This window comes from Zingiber officinale, chromosome 8A, assembly GCF_018446385.1.
Source record: "Zingiber officinale cultivar Zhangliang chromosome 8A, Zo_v1.1, whole genome shotgun sequence".
NCBI classification, from domain to species: domain Eukaryota; kingdom Viridiplantae; phylum Streptophyta; class Magnoliopsida; order Zingiberales; family Zingiberaceae; genus Zingiber; species Zingiber officinale.
Genome location: NC_056000.1, coordinates 72,050,377 through 72,071,463, shown reverse-complemented (window position 1 = coordinate 72,071,463; position 21,087 = coordinate 72,050,377). Strand labels below are relative to the sequence as shown.

The window sequence follows — 21,087 nt, the reverse complement described above, 5'->3', positions numbered from 1 at the left end:
ATGAATATAGTAAAACAGAGTAATAATTAGATTCCGTCTTACCAAGATCGGAATCTAGTCACGATCTCAACTTAGATTCCCGAAATGGTTCTAAGCTGGATCGACGACTAAGTTCCCTAATTGGGAACATGTCCTCACCAAGTCACTCCCCTCTAGTGACTTACTTTAACTTACCTGCCAGACTTCAGGTCTGCCCGTCGACCTATCTAGACTTCGTGCCAACTATCAGGTCAGCCCGTCGACCTAGCTGGACTTCGTGATAGACATCCGGTCAGCCCCTCGACCTGTCTGGACTTTGTACCCGCTATCCGGTCGACCCGTCGGCCTAACTGAGCTTCATGTCAGACATCCTGTCAGCCCGTCGACCTGTTTGGACTTCATGTCAGTTATCTAGTCGGTCCGTCGACCTAACTGAGCTTCGTGTCAGCTATCCGATCGACCCGTCAACCTAGCTGGACTTCTCCTGCACACTCAATCAAAGTGTTAGATCATAACAAACCTAACTTAACATATTTTATCTTTTATCAAAATCTGAGTTAGACTGTTAGTGCTGACTGCACCAACAATCTACTTAAGCTTTGTCAAACTAGTCAACTTTGATCCGAGGGCGATTGCACCAACAATCTCCTCATTTTTAATATTTGACAAAAGGTTTAAGTTAGGTTAACTCATATTAGCCCAACTTCATTAATTATTCATCCCGTGTTAAAGTATGAATGTGAGTTTCTAACTTAAATCTCACATTTTCTTCCACTTTGACACACATAAAAAAAACTCTTCACCTTAAGAGTCAATTTGTTCAAAAACACCCCAATGAAAGGCTCATACCTTTCATTGTATACTATGCTCAGCCTTGAACATATATCCATCATAATGAAGATCTCTAATCTTCCATTATCTCCTCATCCCTTTCATTTTAAAAAATAATGTCTTTAAGGAGAAATTCTCCCTCAAAACATGCTTTAATATTTTATCATTGCACCGACAATGATTTAGAGTTCCTAAATCTTTAGAAAACTCAAAATTGAAATCATAAGGTAAAAGTTCAACTTTGAATCCGAACCTCCTCCTAAACTCCAAATTAGTTTCCTTTAATCATTCCTTCTTATTTTCATCAAGAAAATTACCCTTAAATATTTATTAAAACACTTTAAAGGGTTAGAGAAGGTTAACTTGACTAAACATAGCTTAATTAATTGAAACCAGACCATTTCAGCCAAAATCGACATTCTTAACCGATTAATTTAATCTACTAATCAATTTCAACCTCTCTGAATCGATTAAAGTTGGAATTCAATCGATTACGCCCGTCTTAATTGATTAATCCAATCAATTACGACGTTTAATCAATCACTTGATTGATTCTATGATCCTCTATACTCGTGAAAATTCACCTCAATCGATTGCCCTAATTGATTGGTGTGAGGTAATCAATTGACCTAATTTATTACCCGTATATGAATTTTTTTAAAATTTTGAAAATAATTTCATATTCAATTTCAAAAAATTATAAATAATTCTATGATTATTGAAAAATTATGAAATTTTACGTAGACATTACTTATGTTGTAACGACCACCCTTCTTACTACCACTCTCTAGAGGTGGACACTACTTAACTACTGACTCTACTTAACCGATGTGATCGAAACCACGAGTCCTTATCGAAAAATTTCGATAAAATCTCCCTTATACCGGTGACCATAAACTGAGATACAAACATAGTATACATCAACCACAGATGGCTGGAACATATAACAAACTCTCACGCAGTTAAATAAGTGTCAAACACCAAAATAACTAATTAAAACAAAACTCGTCTCAGCATACAATCTAAACACGAATGAACTCAAATGACATGAAGTATAAAATACAATTCAATTGTTTCTTATCCACTAAACACAAAACTCAAAAACATCTCAAGTCTCTCCCATAGTCCTGACATCACACATCATCCGCGCCACTTTATCGTCTTCCTTTGCTAAATCTTTTCTTTTCCTTTATCTACAGTAAGAGGAAATGCAAACTATAAGCGAATGTTTAGTAAACGCTGTCTAACTCACAAAAATCTCGATATGCATGTACATATATGTATAACATAAACTAATTGAATGCTTACTGAAAACTACTCACGCTCTTCTAATAGTAAAAGAATCAAACAGGCTGAAATGCTAAACATGTAAAACTACTCATGCTCTTCTAATAGCAAAGGAATCAAACATACTGAAATGCTAAACATGTAAAACTACTCATGCTCTTCTAATAATAAAAGAATCAAACAGGCTGAAATGCTAAACATGTAAAGCTACTCATGATATACAAGAATAAATCTGCATGCTGGAAATAAAGCTAATCATGCTCAATAAACTCATAAGGAAAGCAAATGAAAACCAATACTGTATGCTTAGAATTATAAGAGCTAAACTTTGCTAGTTCTAAACATAGGTGATACTTGTTTCATTTACTTATAGTCTTATACTTGAAATTAATATTTAACTTTCTTCTTCTCTTTCTTGGGCACAGACATAGTACCAAATGCGCGCTCTCTAATAGAGACTGAGCATGCTATAAAAATAAAGCAAAGTCAATCAAACTACAAAATAAGCTTAATAGCGGTTCATGATCAAGAAAACCAAGAAACTAACACTACATACTTTAAATAAGGTTGTTCTTGCCTTTTTGAGTAGCAAGGAAAATGCTAAACTCATTCTAATAGCAAAGAAAACATTATAATTCAATACTGTTCATGCTCAAATCCATAGCAAAGAAATGGAAATAAGATTCAATACTGCCCATGCTCAAACTTATAGCAACGAAATAGAAAATGAAATCTGATCATGCATATTCAGGTGACAAGAAACTTAATTCTGAATGCTTGAAATAAATAACATATATATAGTTGCTCATGTTATTCTAATTAACAGAAAATCTAAGTTGCATGCTTGGAACAAGAAGGCAGTGGAATAAGAAGCAGTTCACGTTTGGTACAAGTCTTCTGCCAATACAAAGCATAAGGAAAAGAAATAACAGAGTTTCTGCTGCTATTAAAACTAACACGTGATATACTAAACACATGCTGTTCCTGTTCATGTCCAGTTAATTGCATATAAACTAAAATCTGCAAAGTTAACCTAAGATGAAATACTTAAACACATGCTAAATCCATTAAAATCCCTTCTTCTCTTCTTTATCAAACTCACGGCAGCAAAGGTAAATTAACCAAGCTAAGGCAGCAAAGGGAAATTAACCAGCAAAGGAGAATTATACAGCAAAGAGGTAAAGTCTAAACAACATGCTGTGATAAAAACCAAACTTGCTGTTTTCTTTAAAAAAAACTTCTCATACACATTAAGGCTAAATCTGTTACAGCAGGTTCCAAAGCAAGGAAAAAGAAGACTAATTCCTAGCAACATAATCGGTTACAACAGGTTCCAAAAGCAAGGAAAAAGAAGACTAATTCCCTAACTTATACAATCTTTCCCTTCTCCGTTCCCTTTTGAGGCTCACGGCAACAACCTCAAAACAAGCTCCTTACGGCATACATCAAAGAAAACAACAAGAAAAAGCAAGAACTCGATAACTACTCTTACTGCAGGTGAGTAAGCAACTTACCTTCGTGTTCTTGGACTTACAACCGAAGCAAAGGCTCTAGGGTTCCAATGATGTGCTCCCTCAACAATCTCCTTGTATCCGCTTGCTCTTCTCGACGAGGGGATCACGAAGGTAGGAAGACCTCACGGAGAAACACTCTCGCCGCCCGCCGGAAGTGATGCTAGGCTTCGTTTTGTTTTCGCTCGGGCAGAAACGCCGCCGTCGCATGCGAGGAAGAAAGGAGAGGAAAGGTTTTTAGGTCACGGTAAAACTTAAGTTCTCCCTTTATAACTCCAATATTCTGTTAACTATTACCATATGAATATATTTCTCTCCTTCCTAGATTAGCATAGCCCGCTTGCACACTTGGTCAGCCGGATTCGCTTAAGACATTGGTTCGGCTGGAGGTTACGGGTTCGAATCTCCGCTTGGACATTTTTTTGTCGAAACTTCTTTCGTTTAGTAAAAATATCAAACGACCTCCAAAAATTGCATAAAAATACTCTAAAAATTTCTAGAATATTTCTATAGTATTTTTGATTATTTTTAAATTACTTTTGGAACTCGAATTGAGAAAATTTGGGTTGTTACAATTTCCCATACCTTATAAAAAGTTCGTCCTCAAACTTAGAGTAACTCTGAATATTTCTGTCTCATACTGTCCTTACGCTCCCAAGTAACTTCCTCGTGCTTCTGATTCTGCCATATGACCTTCACTAGTGACACTTCTTTATTCCTTAGTCTCTTAACTTTTCTGTCCACTATCTGTGTAAGTCTGCTCTTATAGCTAAGATCCTCCTGGATCTGCACTAACTGAGGCTGAATCACTTGACTAGGGTCGTAGAGACATTTCTTTAACATGGAGACATGAAATACATTATGTATTGCTGACATGTCTTGTGGTAAGTCCAGCTTGTAAGCTACTTTCCCAATCCTCTCTATAATCAGATAAGGTCCTACATAGCGAGGGCTTAACTTGCCTTTTTTTGCCAAATCTCATCACTCCCTTCATAGGAGCGACTTTGAGAAAAACTGAATCCCCTACTTGAAACTCAAGTGGCCTACGGCGTATGTCAGCATAACTCTTCTGTCTACTCTGGGCAGTCTCAATTCTCTGTCTGATCTTCTAGTATCAGCTCTATCTGAATGCCCAGCTCTACTTCCATTTCTTTCCTTTCACCTGCTTCTTGCCAGCAAATGGGTGATCTGCACTTCCTGCCATACAGTGCCTCGTAAGGTGTCATCTTGATAGTGGCCTGATAACTATTGTTGTAAGCAAACTCAGCTAAGCACAGATACTTGCACCAACTTCCCTTGAAATCTAGTGCACAAGCCCTGAACATATCTTTTAAAATCTGATTTACTCGCTCTGTCTGTCCATCAGTCTGAGGATGGAAGGCTGTGTTGAACTTGAGTTTGGTGCCTAGTGCATTCTGAACACACTCCCAAAAATGAGAGGTGAAACGTCCGTCTCTATCAGACACAATAGATTTTGGAACTCCATGAAGTCTAATCACCTCCTTAACATATAGCTGTGTCAACCGCTCTATAGAGTGGGACACCTTGATGGCTAGAAAATGGGCAGACTTGGTCAATCTGTCCACTACTATCCATATTGCGTCATCTCCATTTGTAGTTCTTGGAAGACCTGTTATGAAGTCCATGGATATGTCTTCCCACTTCCACTCTGGTATTGGGAGAGGTTGTAACATTCCTCCTGGTCTCTGGTGTTTTACTTTGACTCTCTGACATGTCAGACAGGTACTGACATATTTTGCAACATCTCTTTTGAGTCCAGACCACCAGAATCTCTGTTTCACATCCTGATACATCTTGGTGGAACCAGGATGCATGGAGTAAGGTGTACTATGAGCTTCTTCTAAAATTTTCTTTCTCAACTCTTCATCATCGGGGACACAAAGGCGGTTCCCCTGATAGAGAATTTCACTGTCTGATACTCGAAACTCTGAATTTTCCCCTTGTTGTATCTCTTGCTTGATCTTTTGGATATCTGTATCTTCACTTTGCTTTCTCTGTATATCCTCAAGCAGGGTTGACTCTAAGGTCAATGCAGAGAGTTGCCCATAAATAACTTCAAGTCCGAAATCTGACAACTCCTTCTGCGGTGGCAGGGCTAACGATGACAAAGACATCAGGGATGCACTGGATTTTCTGCTTAATGCATCTGCCACTTTGTTAACTTTACCTGGGTGGTAGAGGATTTCACAGTCATAGTCTTTAACCAACTCCAGCTACCTGCGCTGTCTCATGTTTAAGTTTTTCTGGGTGAAAAAATACTTTAAACTCTGATGGTCTGTGAAGATTCTGCACTGGACTCCATACAAGTAGTGTCGCCAGAGTTTCAGTGCAAAGACCACAGCTGCCAGCTCAAGATCATGAGTGCGATAGTTCTTCTCATAGTCTTTGAGTTGTCTGGAAACATAAGCTATAACTTTTCCTTCTTGCATGAGTACAGCTCCTAAGCTCATCTTGGAAGCATCACTGTAGATGTCAAAACTTTTGTCACTTTCTGGAACTATCAGGATGGGGGCATTGGTCAACCTTTTCTTCAACTCTTGAAAACTTTGCTCGCATTTGTCTGACTATTCAAACTTCTTGTCCTTCCTCGTTAGAGCTGTTAGTGGAGAGGCTATCTTGGAAAAGTCCTCCACAAATTTTCTGTAATACCCAGCTAAACCAAGGAAATTTCTGATCTCTCTAACGTTCTTGGGCCTATGCCAATTATTGACTACCTCTATCTTGACAGGATCCACTTGAATGCATTCTTTAGAAATAATGTGACCTAAAAACGCCACCTGATTTAACCAGAACTCGCACTTCGAAAATTTGACATAAAACTGGTTTTACTGTAGGGTCTGCAGGACTATTCTCAAGTGCGTGTCATGCCCCTCTGGGGTTCTGAAATAGACTAAAATATCGTCGATGAACACGATGACAAATTTATCAAGGTATTCTCTGAATACTCTGTTCATCAAATCCATGAAGACTGCAGGTGTATAAGTCACACCAAAAGACAAAACTACGAACTCATAGCGTCCGTATCTGGTCCTGAAAATTATTCTGGATATATCACTTTCTTTCACTTTCAACTGACGGTACCCAAAGTGCAGGTCTATTTTAGAGAACACTATTACCCTCTTAGAAAAAGTTAGAGAACCATCAAGGGTTACTGTTACTGCACGACCAACTAATACATCAGAGTCAGAAAAGTCTTCACTTAGGAATATTTCACTTGGATTTTGGACAGCTTGCAAGCCAGCTTCTGACATTTCAAACACTCCAAGCTGATAAAAACAAAGTTATTTTGTATAGATTTCAACATTTGATTGCATTTATTGATGCTACAGAAAGCATAACAAGTGTATGGATTTTTGTTTGGATTGCGCAAGGACTAAGTTATTGCCAATTACAGATTTGATGAAATGATCAACCAGTATTTACCAGTATATCAAGACCACCTAGTACCAAGAAAGTATATCATAAATTATTAATGTACCAAAAGTATAACATGAGTATATGAATATTTTTGCATTGGTGTTATCGGCTATAGCTACCTTGTGTATGTCCCTCTGCTAATAACCTTCCAAAGTTGCATAATATACCACATCTCAACCTAAGTGCTTAAAACAATCAAGTTGCAGGACAGAAATACTAAATGATGGCTCGAATTCCAAGTACAGATAATCAATTTGTTTAACACCCAAAAAAACACACAAATAAATAAACAAATGAAATGCATAAAATCTCATTTAAATAAAGAAATATAGTATTATCTTGAAAATAATTCAAGGTACTTAAGACACAGTATGCTCTACAAAAGAGTTAAAAATTAGCAGTCAGATTAATCTAAATAGCAGATCTTTTTCAGAAAAACATGACAAAGCGGATGAAAAAAAGGAAAATTGAACCATTCCAGTCTAAGCAACTAATTCCATAGAACTATGATAAATAAAGTGCCATTTCAAATACATAATGTAACATGCCTATGGTACCTCATCAGTTGAACCAAAGCGGTTCTTCACAGAGCGCACTAGCCGATAAGATGTGTGCCTATCACCCTGTATCAACAGAATCTTGATGGGCACTTGAGAAGAGAAGTTTACATATAATTTTCAAACACAGAAGTCCTATTCCATTATACAGGAAGTTACGTGAAAAATATGATGAATATTCCCCAAAAAAAAATACTTGTGTTTAAATTCTGCATACAAACTTGTGAAACAGAATAATGTCAAACTTGTGAAACAGAATATTATAAAGAAAAAAGATAACAATTTAGAAAATTAGGATAATAAAACAAGTTTAAAAAGGATTATATAAAGAAGTAAAAAAGAAATAGAGAATAGAGCTCCTGGAAATTTTCATTTTTCTATAACTGCAACAGAATATGGTGAAATCATGTTGTGTCAAATATTCTTAAGCAATTGATTCCTGATTTATTTTACTCATATTATAAGAATACAAGCAATACAAAAAATAGTAATGAAATCATTGATTGAAAATTAATTTATTAAGACATTAATTTTGAAGTTTGTAAGTATGATAGAAGTATAGAAATTAAATCATTTTAAATTAGTCCATTGGCTCCATTAGTATGTGCTTGATCCTTAAAGGAACTCGATAAACTGATTCAAATCAACAGTAATTGATTGAATTTTGATATACTTAAATTAAGGATGATGAGTCAATCACTGCTGTTGAATTGGTAGAAGTCTCGGCTTTCTTCTGAGTCTACTTGTGTAAGGATGGCAGCAGGGTGGGTTTGATCGAGTTCAGGTTCTTATTAAAGTAGTATAAGAAAGATCTTGATGAAATATTCAAAGACCGTCACAGGTATGAAATGAGTTTGAGTTAGAATGCTAAGGTGTGGGTACCCATGTGTGTTCAGAGTATACATCTTTGCAAGGTGTATTCTGTATGTCTATGTATTAGATATCAAATTTAAATTTTTCACATTTTAAATTATTTTTTAAAAAAATAGTTTTAGGCAATGTACTTAAGCTGAAACCAAATCAAGCATTTAAGTTTTAGGTGTCAAATTGAAGTTGGTTTAGAATTTGATTAAGGCCATCAAGTAGAAATGCTGAGATTAGAGTCACATGGATTCTAACCAAGAACAATTTGGACTCAATAAACTAAATTTCTATTTGAGACACTAGTTTATTTGCATTGGATTGGGTTAATCCAATTTTTGAGAGTTGAGAGTTATATAAACTTTCTTCCTCTTTCATTCTCCTGTATTCCCCCTTTTCTTAATTCCTCTCCCCTTCCCATGGCGCCATTGCCTCATGCACCTCTTCGTGTGCAACCATATCCCACCCACATTGTCGACCTCCCATCTTCCAACAACATTCCCGCTGTCTCTCTCGGTCTCTCCTCCCTCTCCTTGTTCTATTGTCACGACACCAGCCAAAGCTAAGGCAAACAAATGTCATTGTCGCTGACAGCACTCTCTCCCCTTTCTCTCGATTTTCTTCCCTTTTTTTCACTTTCCCTCACTTTTTTTGTGCCTCGCCAGCAAGCTCATCTCCTGTGCACCATCATCGTTGGTGCTAGAGCAAGACTAAGCCACCAGCCCTCTTTCTCTCATTTTCTCCCTTTCTTATTCCCTGTGCCCTACACTGCACATGCCTGACACTTCCACACCAGCCTCTTGTGCCACCATGTGCACACCCCAACGTTGTTACACAACACCAAGGTGCACTCGGTATTGTAGTCAATTTATAGAATTTCAAGATCTTCAAGTGAATAATAATAATAATCGGCAACCTCTCATAGATTGTGTTATAGTTATATATTATGTTTCATTACTCAATCAAGTTGCAACACTTTAATTTTTGTTCTTTCGCATTACTAAAGTTACCTCTAACATAAATCCAAAATCATGAAGATGACTTCCTATCACGAGTAAATCCAAGCTAATCATATCATCGAATGCTTCACTGTTTGAATATTCCTAGTTCTCATAGAATCATTTTATATTATACTACGTTTTTCTACAATAAAACAAATTTATAATTTAATCCCCCCTCAATTTAGCAAGAAATTAATTTCTCTCTCTCCCATTCTCTCAATTTGGGAAGAAATTGATTTTTATTTCCTTCTCTCTAACTGAAGAGAAATTAACTATTCTTCCACTCCCAATTTGAAAGCCTTATCATGATATCATCACCATCTCTTAGATTTGGAAATTTTGTCCAATTTAGAAATCTCCTATCCATTTGAAAATCAATTTTCTCATCCCAAACTTGGAAGATCGTCAATTTAAGAAAGGGTTAGCAACCGTTGTCTTGTTTTGAAATGGGATTTCCAACAAATAATGAAGTTGATTGATATCTCTCCTCTCTATATCTTCCTTCCTTGGTTTGAGCAGCCCCTTCACTCGTGCATGGTAGGAACCATCAAGGCTCTGTGTGGCTTGGTGTTTGACATTAAGAGAACATTTCAAATTGAGTCACAGCATCAACTTGGTAAATTGGCAAGGATATGACAGTTCATGTTTTCTCCACCTTTTCCATTGTAGTTTTACTTTAAGACATATATGTTTTGCTTTAGGGCAACATCTTAGAAGGTGAAAGACAAAGGTTTTGAATCAAGTACTTGTCTTCATTAGTCTCCTTTTTGAGGAAGGCGAAATCAAGGCTGACATCCTAGCTTGGAATGGTGAGGGATCAATAAGATCTAAACGTAGGATGAGATTGTAAGATCAAAAGATCTAATTAATTTCTAGAATTATTTATGAAAAATATAACAATTATAATTTTTCAATAATTGATTTTGATTGACATATTTTGTTTAGCAATTTTTATATTTCTCTTCTTTTTAAAGCTACCTATGTAGATCCTCCCCTTTGATTAAAAGATGTTTCCGATGAGTTAGTCGCCCCAACAGAAAGCCTTGATCGATGAGGATCAATTTAGAGGGCAATCTTGTATTTGGTTGCGTCATGCAACCAACTTCTATCATCGAGATTGTTTGGAAGGACCATAGCCTTAGGTAGGAGGCACATATAAAAATGTGACATGGTACCCCTCGTGAACAAATGTATGGTATAATAGAGATATGTATTATACATACATTTTGAGTCACCTAGGAAAGTGTTCCTAACATAGTTATTAAAAGCGCTCGTCTCACTGCGCCTAGGCGCAAGGCACAAGGCACAAGCCACAGTCAAGCCTCTTGCGCCTCGTCAACTTAAGCGTGCGCTTTGTGAGAGGCATTGCGCGCACTTAAGGTTTTTGGTCTTACAAAACTGATGAAGATTCAGCTATACAAATCTGAAACATCGGATGACGATGACAATAATATGATTGAGAAAGATGATGAAGATTTTGATGATTTAGATATTTGATTTTTTTTTTAATTTGAATTATGTGTATAACATATTTATTTACTAGTGAATTTTATATTTAAATTATTGTTTAATATTTTATCCATTATAATTTTGTTAGTGAAATATTTTAGTAGAAATTCCCTATATATGTTTGAATTGTAAAAATTTAGATCCAAAGTGCCTTACTTTAGTAAGGTGTGTGCCTCAATGCATTGCGCCTTAGGCCCCACAACACTTTTGCGCTTTTAGGCGCCTCACGCCTTAAATAACTATGATTTCTAATATGACTATATAAAGTGTTGGCCCATGTTTGGCCACCTTGTACACCTTGTGGGGTGTAGAAAATTAAAGAGGGATATTTTGTATCAAAAAAACAATGTGAGAGATTGTGGATAAATACCTTCTCTTAGGCACAGAGATGGTGTGCATCTTAACACCATAATTTAGAGCTTACCCTTGAGTTTAATGTGAAGAGAATGATGAATTGAGTTGCATTATTGTGCATATAGTAAATGTATATACTATGTTCAAATGAAGAATGCAGCTATGAAAATTTTTGTCTTTAGCATGGGCGTTTGATAGCATTCATACATGTGGTTTGATGCCTAATACCATGTTGTTTGGGCATAAGTATTAGCAGATTTCATACCAAGATCAGTTTAACCAGAGGTGTTTTCCTTGCAGCCTTGAACTTAATTAGATGCTAAAAACACAGATCTAACTACATAAGCTCCTATGAGGAAAATCAGACACACGGAAGCAAAGTAAGATGATAGATTTAACATTGCAGATCCCCTTTTTCTCTTCTCCCAGCACAACAGTTGCAAATTATGTATAAGTTAATTAGTATCTTGTTTCTTTATTACACACATAAAGAGTATCTTAAATTCAAAAAAAAAAAAAAAAAGTATTGCAAAAAAGCAACATCAAGCATTGTGGGGTGTCTTGAGTATAGGATAAAAACCTCCATATAGAAAACAGCATCCACTATATGCTCCAAGATGCGAGGCCCAGCAATCTCTCCTGTTTTTGTCACATGCCCGCTCTGTTACAAATAAAATGTCAACAAATATTAATAAGATTTCTCAATCATTTAAAGTTAGACGGAGGCAAGCAATGCACTCATGAAACTATAAATAATTCCATTGAATAACTGATACCTTCTTTGTTCACACATAAATGGCCATACAGTGGCTCCCAGTGATGTAACTAATTTCACAACTATTCACCAATAAGTTTCAGATGGAGGCTAAAATTGGTTAAAAAAATCTAAATTTGTTAGAAAAGGCTTCAATGTGGCAATGTAGCTATCAGAAGAAACCCCTATCTGAAGAATAATTAATCTTGTCAATCAAATGCAAAAAGAAAAATTGCATTGCCAATGATGGGATTAGTGGCAGGTTCAACAACTCATAATTACTCAATATCATGATGCCAGGGGAAAGAACACATAAATACTTTAATAGACCTTCTCAAAGTGTATTGTTCCTCAATGCAGAATGAGGATCAAATTCAAATAGTACTGTTGTAAAGGGCTAGCTTACCAAGAAAACAGGGATATTTGTCTGCTTAGCAAATCGGAGTAAGGCTGATGTGCACTCCTTAATCTGTTTCGCAACAAAGAATAATAGGGAAGAAAAATCAGCCATGTGGCAAGAAAAATAAGATGTTGGCATTTTCCTCATCCAAGGAAGAGGATACAACAACTGTATCTTAGGTTACAGATACAAAGTTCAGGAACTCTTAAAGTTATTTTTAATTAGATGCAAAATTAAGAGCACAGGCGAATAAAAGGAAATATTAGCAATGCTTAAATTTTTTTAAGAGTTCCATGTGAGATACACATGTGAGATGGTAAATTTTTTGAAGTTCTGAGTGACAGACCTGCATGACATTTCCAGCACTACCAGTAACTCCTTTCAAATAAACAGTCTGAATAGAATCGACAATAAGAGCCCGTGGGGACAGTTTTGTTATTTTTTCCAATATATCCTGCGATTGAATTAAAGGAAAGAGTGAAGTTTGTGTGATAGAACATCTAACAAAAAATGTTGTATTACCAACACAAGTTGATCTGATTTTTTTTTATCTTAAATACAATAGAATGAATCTTATTAGCAGATAAATAGTCTGTTAAAATCTAAGTTATAGCGACAGATCATGTTCCCAGCATACATTTAGAAAATCCAATCTTAGCCATAATTTGAAATCTCATACTATGTCAATCCAATAAATTACCAAATTTTGATACTACTCGGCACTCATTCCTAGAGACGGATAATTTATACTATGTCATTGTGCCAATTATGTGATGTGTTAAAAAAAAAAAAGGGTAACCCGGTGCACGAAGCTCCCACCATGCGGAGTCCCGGGGAAGGATCCATTGTACGCAACCTTACCCTACTTTTTGCAAGAGGTTATTTCCAAGATTTGAACCCGTGACCTTTTGATCACATAGCAACAACTTTACCGTTGCGCCAAGGCTCCCCTTCTAATTATGTGATGTGCTACAAAATTGTAAAAATGTTAGTTTTTGTAGCTTTTTTTCATGCAATATAATGTTAAAACTGTACCATTTCATATGGAACATAAAGTCCAAAATGAGGTATATGAGTGTTCTCTTCTTCCATTTGTTCTTCTAAGTCCTTCCTTCACCCCTTCCAATTCTTCACAAGCACCATATGTTGAAACACTAGCATGGTATCAATACAATACCATTCCATTCAAAGTCCGAAACTTCAACATGGCTCAAGATTTTGAACCTTGATAAAGTGCACTAATGGTAGCTTAAATTAGTGAACCCAAATAAAACTATGTCGAACTTTGGAAAAGAACAAAAATAATAACATAAGTAATGACTCCCAAAATTTTGAAATCAGCTACACCAATCTCATCCTACCACTCAACTCTATTGTTAATCTTTTAAATCATTTTAATTATGTTACCGCGCAACAATAAAGTTGTTGTCGTGTGACCTTGTGATCATGGGTTCGAGTCCAAAAAATGGTCTCTTGCAATACTACTATACTAGATAAGGTTGCATAAAATAAATCCAATATGGTCCCATCCTTCCGCGAGAGCTTCCTACACTAAGCTACCCTTTATATAGTGTTTTAAAGCATTTTTTTTGTCACACTCGATCTCTCATTATTCAACTCTAATTTATTCTAACTGTATAACTATATAATTTATTAGTGTTACATAAAAACATATTGATATCATCTTAAACAAGTGAATGAAATCTCGAGACGTGCCGTCCGAAACGGCGGTTTTTACCATTCTGACGCAGGACCAACACCAGCACAGCACGCACAACAATTTCACGTGCTCATCGCATGCATCATGAGCCCACAACAAAAAGAAGAAGGAAGAAAGAAGGAATCAATTTGGGGATGAAGATTGGTGAAAGATTAACTTGATAAGGCGGCGACGTGATAAAAAATCGTGATGGGCAGCGGAATCGCGAGGTTGAGAAAAAGTTCGGGTTTATTAAAACTTTTAAATAAGACCATTATATTATATATATAATTTCTAATTTCTAATTAATTATTATATAAATTATAATTATATATTATATAAATTAATAATTAATTAAAGAAATTGTTAATTAATTAATATAATTATAATATATAATTTTCTAATTTTTATTAAAATTATAAAAGAAATAAAGTAAAAAATAGATAATTTAAAATAATTTTAAAAACAAATAAATTAAAAATAGATTAAAATTTTATAAAAATTTTAAAATAATTTTGAATTTTTAAAATAATTTTGAAATTTTATAATAATTTTAAATTTTTATAAATAATTCTAAAAAATTAATTGTTAAAAAATTAAAATATATAAAAAAATTTTAAATAAATTTGATTTTAAATTCAATAGAAGCTATATATATTATGTTTTGTGTTAATTTATATAATTATTATAGAGAATAACCTTTTTTATCCTAGAATCAATTTTAGATTTGAAATCATAAATATTAACATACTTAGCTTCTCTATTTTTAGATTCTAAGTTCCTAAGCATATGACACACATTTTTGTTGATATAAATGTCTAATCATTATTTTAGAAGTTTTGACAAACATATGCTATCAAGTTACATAACATTCGTGTGTGTGTATATATATATATATATATATATATCGGCACGATACAATACCAAAACCATATCGTTCCGGTCTGAGACTGAAACCTCGGCATAGATCGAGATTTTAAACCTTGTCTTAAACCATTTTCTTTCATTTATTAGAGATACACCTTATTGCTTAAATAAAAGTACATTATTCCTTTTTACTTCTAACCATCTCATTCATCCATCATAGATGTGTTGTTTCATAACCTATGAAGTATACCATGATCAATAAAAAATTTCTTTTACCTAAAGAGCATAACATTACTGTTCTTAAGCAACAACAATAATAATAATAATAACTTGATGGTAGCAAGTATCATATTAAGATATTTGTGGTACACATGCAACTTATTCTTTTTTCAGTTCAACTTTGAATTGCAGGTTTCATCCCTAACACATTTAGCATTGATTAGAATGACATCCAAATACAAACAACTCAATCATCGGACAACTTGACAGAAATAAACTTCTTGGCACTTAGAAAAGGAAGATTTAAGAGCAAAGACCTCAATGTCTGTATTTGAATACAAGTAAAGATCCTTGGTTGTGATGCTCATACGCTGTGCCCTGTTTCGTATTTGTTCAATGCTCTGCCAAGCAAGTACGTTAATTATAAAACAGCAAATCAAGTTCATAAAAAAAATGTCATTCACCAAAAGAACAGTTAAGATAAGAATTCGATCATGATATCCATGTGCTATTGCCACATGGCACTTTAGGGCATACTGTTGAGATTAAGTAGGAAATGTGTTTTTTCCTAAAAATAGAAGGCATGATTCTCACTGAGAATTTTCTCATTGAATACTTAGAGACCGCCACAATCAAGACTAAATTGAATTTTGATGCATTGCAACCATCTCTATTGAGACTCAGTATGAGCACCTCATCAAGAGAATAAACAATTGAGCCAAAGCCAAACTATCAAGAGCAATTATCATATAACAACCCCCTACTAATCAATAATTCCCACAGAGGATCTCAAGATCTAGTTTATGTTTAATTTAATGCAAGATTGAAGAATCACAAAAATGAGAAGGAAAGAGATTCCTTGGAATCAAAAGATGTCACTAGTGCTAGCGAATGGATGAATGAAGATGTCGAAGAGGAAGGCGTTCCAAGATCAAGCTTCACAGGCAATATAGTTGAAGAAACCCGAGATCTAATGAGCTTTCTCAAGCAACGAGAAACTTTAGGCTATTTGATCTCTCTACAAGTGAAAACTTTAAATAAGAGGTTAATTCTAGGGAAGAAAGTGAGGGTGACGAGGAGAAATTGAATTGTTTTTATAGGGTTTCTACTCCTAGAGAGGGCTAGACTAATTTTTTTTACTTAGCATTATTCACTTATAAACTTACTTTATTGTAAAATTGAGTGTATGACACTATTTACTAGTTATTTTTCATATTTAATATTCTGTTATGAATTTGTTATATGCTTTCTTACAATGTTGATTTATTATTAAAAAAAATATGCTATATTATAATTTTTAGTTATTAGTTGCAATGTAAGATAAATTGTATTTTTGTTGTTATTATGTGTTTAGTGATTTTTAGTATGTGTACTTGTAATGTGATAGATAATTAAGAATTTGTGATATTAAATTTGAGTGACTAAATAACAATAACAACCAAGCTTTCCTTCACCACTAAGTGTGGTCAGCTATATTGATCCTCCTACGTCGTTGACTTCGATTATGTACTATATCCGCAACTATATTTAAATGTTTTATCATTACTTTCTTTGAGTGACTAAACATATTTTAATAATGTTTCAATGTTAACTGCCTAGGCCCTCGCCTGAGCATCTACCACCTAGACACTAAGCAATTGACCAACTATCTACCACCTGGAAATGTCTTTTAATACCTTGTCGAGAACAACATTTTCTTCTATTGCTATAGTTAGCTACAAAGAACTGTTGTGGCCATAGATCATAACGATGGTGACAATGACGTCTCAATATCTTAAGCTCGGGGGTGAGGCCATTTCTGTCTATTCAACAAGAGGCCTTCTTTAGGTAGGTACAGACCCTTCTAGGGTAATTGCTCAAGTGTCAATATCTTGAAGCCAATGAGATGTTTGAAATAATCATCATGAACATTACTGAGACAATGTTGATCTTTTGCAAACACACGATTACACATTTATGAACTGAAAATAGAAAATTGGATCGTGAATACCCATATTTCTAAAGAATATGAACCTAGATCACAAAACAAGAAACTACTACATACCTCCTCACCAGATGCATATACAACTGGAGCAGGCCCTCCATGATTGAATCCTCGAGCTAAAATAGCAGCAATCTTAAGTCACAACAAATTTTTTGTATCAGACCTAAACAGGACAGTATATAAAGCCACTTCAAAAATATATGCATAGTAGCAGTTCTCTTCTACATATTTGGTAGAAGATAGATAACTGAAGAAAAGCAGTTCAAACCTGCAATAGTAGTGTACTCTTGCCAACTCCAGGGTCGCCACCAATTAAAACTAAGGAGCCTGCACAAGTAAAAGCATGACCTAACTGCTAATCTTGAAGATGATGGATAATAATATTTGCAGCTTAAATAAATTGGGTAGTGCTATATGTTCAGTAATGCATCCACATTAGCTTTTCACTTTTCCATTATTATTAGTCTCCTTGTGATATTTAGGAAATAATGATGTCACTAAAGATTGCATAATGAGAAAACTAATCATCCATACATTAACTCTTTACTTGCAATATCCTAGGTAAGTGACTGCTTTCATCAAGCCCGATGTAGTGATGGTACGAAATAATACTTCTTTTTGTGATGTTCAAAAAAATGAACAAACAAATAATATGAACGAAGGTAACTTCTAGAAATGAAACTACTAACGAAGCATAAAGAAAGGATATACATGTTCAAGATATAACCTATAATTCATATCAACTCTCTGTCACAAGACAACCTGAAAACAGAGAATTATCATCTAATATTGAAAAGAAAGAAGAGCAGTTAAAATTCAGATACCTGGCACGAGACCACCACCAAGAACCCTACAGAACTCCAATCCAAAGTGTCCCTCTCTAGAAAGAATATGAAGATTCATTAGTGTAACGATTTTTATTGTATCTAGTTTCTTCAATGTGATTAAAGGTTTTACAAGCATAAATGAATCTCTTGTGATAGGTTATGCAACCTTGGTATGTTGCACAACAGTATATGCAGTCTACCTGATATTTAAGTAAATAGATGATTTGCATATGGATCCTATGTAAGCAAAAACATGATCGCATATCCAGTTCATGTTTTTATTCAAAATTGTTTGTACTTCTATTTACTTCCTACTAGTAGAAAAGCATGTTCCGTGAAAACTTTTTAAAGATCAGGGCCTATTACAACCTTAACTGCTTGTGATATATCATAGAAACAGCTTACTTATGTAGCAAAGTAGTTATTAAAAAATGAAACTAACAGACTTATTAATGAGCATAATATTGATTATCTAGAAACATAATAATGGCTTAGAAATATACAGTTAACAGACAAACAGTCAAGACTAGTTCCATGAGATCTTACCATTCACTTTCTGTATTTTGCATGCACCTTAGAAGTCAGTTTACAGAATGGGTCATGCCTGGGCAAGGGCATGGTCCGAGCCAAAGCAAACTTGGTTAGGGTCAAGCAAGTCAAGCTATAGTTCCAAACAGCCCATGCCAGACATGGCCTGAGTCATTACCACCTTCAGCTTAGCATAGTCAACTATGTAGTGTTATACCCAGCATGAGTCATGTCAAGTTGACCTGTCAAGGCTGAATTTAATAATAATAGAAAATAAAAAGTAATAATTACTTCCAATATATTTGAAGAATAACAAAATAATAACAATAAATTAATAATAAGGAAAAAAGTAAACTCATAAAATAATTGCCTTTCAAAAAATTAAGATATATCGAGTGAAAAAATAAATTACTTTACAGATAGTAAAGGATAATATAGATTTATAATAAAAATATTAAAATGCCTTATGTGCCCATGGCCAGCCCACTTGGCCCACGCCCAACATGACCTTGCAGGTTTGGTGACTTGCGCCGTTATGAACTCTCACCCCTTGCTATGTAGGCCAAAGTAGCTTGGACACACTGAATTAGATTAGTTGACACCTCTAATTACAGTACATAGTAGCAGATAAAAATATTCCATCTAATTCAGCAAACAAATTCATTTCATCTAACATTATTACTATTATCCTAATCATATGCTCAATATAATAACCCCAATGGATAATTGATCTTACTTGAACACCTCTTCATACACGGTCTTTATGCAGGAGAAGAAAAAGGGAACTTCAATTTGAGGTGAAAATAAAAAATTATAAATACTGAAAAAAAGAGTCCAACGAAACCTTATTGTTGTTGAAGGTTTCCCAGTGAGAGTATATGCAAGAAAAGGGACTCACAGCGGAATTCTCCATTCTGACTGGTCTGTGCCTGATGTCACTTCGGCCAAGCTGATAGGGGTGCTTATTCTTGACTCTTGGGGGAGCCACGAACTAACTAGGGCTTCAGAAATCTCAGCCCCCCTTGACTTGCTCACCTCAGACTCCACGAAGCGCTTAAACTTACCTACCACTTGGCAGTTTGGGCACGTTCCCCACCACTGTGCTTGTATATCTCCGCAATTTTCACAAACCCAAGTAGACTTCGTCTTCCCCGACTTCCTCTTTACACCAGCATAGGATAGGGAATTCTGCTTATTTTCGTCAGTCTCCTGACTATTGAGCTCCTGGCTGCTACTACCACTACTTACCTTTGCGGCAGCCACTGTATTGATGCTCACCTCCGCCTCTCCTCCGTTATCATCTCTCTCGTCTGCAACTTGCATTGTCACGATCTTTCCCTCCAGAGGATCAACGTATGTCGAAAACTTATGCACCTCCACGCCCACGCTGGATGCAGGTGAATCCCTAGATTCTTCCTCCCATCGCCGATCGCTGGAATGAAAACTACTACTTCGGAAGTGAACCGGCGAAGAAATGAGGGGTCGAGCACCCGCAAAGGAAGAAATGAGAGATCGAGCACCCGCAAAGGACTTGCTTCCAGAGAGAACGAGGAGCTTGCGGCGAAGGAAATGACTACGGAAAGATTGCATCTTTGCAACCAGCGCCAGAGAACCGACGTCGCGGGCGTTTCAGGCTTCAGAGTGGCGAGGGGTTTTAGAGGTTTTAGGGTTCTTTCAGCCGCCCAAGGTTTTGAGAGATTTCCATTTTAGCCCTTCTATTTTATAACTTTTTCGAAATGACCATCATAGTTTGACTATTTTCAGTTGCCCTTTATCTAGATTTTTTTTTGAAACTTTCATTATTTTGTTTTAGATGAAAAATAGGATAAATACAATTAAATTAGCTCAATTAATTAATTTAAAAATCAAGTGTATTAACATAATCTTGGTATATTCAACCTCTTAAATTATAAATCTTGGTTAAGCATTATGATCATGTCCAAGAGTCGAGGCAATGGATGTTGGGGGTGTGGCGCTCCCGTTAACTATTGGTGGACTTCTTGTCAATGAAGCCTACAACCACAGTAACGTCAGTGTCGAGCCAGGGAGGGGTTCTCAAGCGATAGCCCTCCGACGCTCAAGTCAAACACCGGCGATGTAGAAGAAACGAGGAAGCAAAATGGTATAATAACTGTAGCTATAGTAGAGATTATGCATACCTCCGTCGAAGCTTGGAGGTCTTTATATAGAACTTCCTGGGAGCACGTGCACGCTTCCCGATGCATGCACGTTCCTCAAAGCATACCCTGAAAGGACGTGTCAGAAAAGTGTCCCTAACACCATACCTTAACGACCCGAGCATATCTCTGACGAGACAGCGGAAGCTTCCATCGTACGATCTTCTGTCTGACCATGTCGCCAAGCATACCGTCTATCGATGGCATAGGTTCCCAGAAGGATATCCTCTGATCCTCCTTTTGTCTGTTACAAACCGAGCGGAAAAGCCGCTCAGCCAGCTATCGGTCGTCCGGACGATCTTGT

At 35.7% G+C, this 21,087-nt stretch overlaps 1 protein-coding gene across 2 annotated transcripts; it reads right to left on the bottom strand.

Annotated features, from left to right (window-relative positions):
* Window positions 1–1,777: 1,777 nt before the first annotated feature.
* LOC122009503 (DNA repair protein RadA-like) lies at window positions 1,778–20,269 on the bottom strand. Of its 2 annotated transcripts, none has more exons than XM_042565683.1 (10): window positions 19,505–20,267; window positions 18,076–18,131; window positions 17,520–17,578; window positions 17,312–17,383; window positions 15,585–15,668; window positions 12,829–12,936; window positions 12,489–12,551; window positions 11,909–11,989; window positions 7,604–7,669; window positions 1,778–2,003 (listed from the first exon to the last, which is right to left on the bottom strand). In XM_042565683.1, exons 1-10 carry the CDS (start codon window positions 20,194–20,196, stop codon window positions 1,965–1,967), a joined length of 1,320 nt encoding a protein of 439 aa, XP_042421617.1. In that variant the 5' UTR covers window positions 20,197–20,267; the 3' UTR covers window positions 1,778–1,964. The 2 variants fall into 2 exon arrangements, with proteins under 2 accessions (XP_042421617.1, XP_042421616.1); XM_042565682.1 differs by lacking the exon at window positions 1,778–2,003 and adding an exon at window positions 6,272–6,895 and having other exon boundaries at window positions 19,505–20,269.
* Between the last annotated feature and the right edge of the window lie 818 nt (window positions 20,270–21,087).

Bases quoted from the DNA above. Each gene is read 5' to 3' on its own strand.
- LOC122009503 (XM_042565682.1), bottom strand. From the start codon at position 20,196: ATGCAATCTTTCCGTAGTCATTTCCTTCGCCGCAAGCTCCTCGTTCTC. The intron at 15,669-17,311 runs GTATGTAGTAGT...CTTGCTTGGCAG, and splicing joins TATATGCATCTGGTGAGGAG to AGCATTGAACAAATACGAAA. The intron at 12,552-12,828 runs GTCTGTCACTCA...GTTGCGAAACAG, and splicing joins GTGCTGGAAATGTCATGCAG to ATTAAGGAGTGCACATCAGC.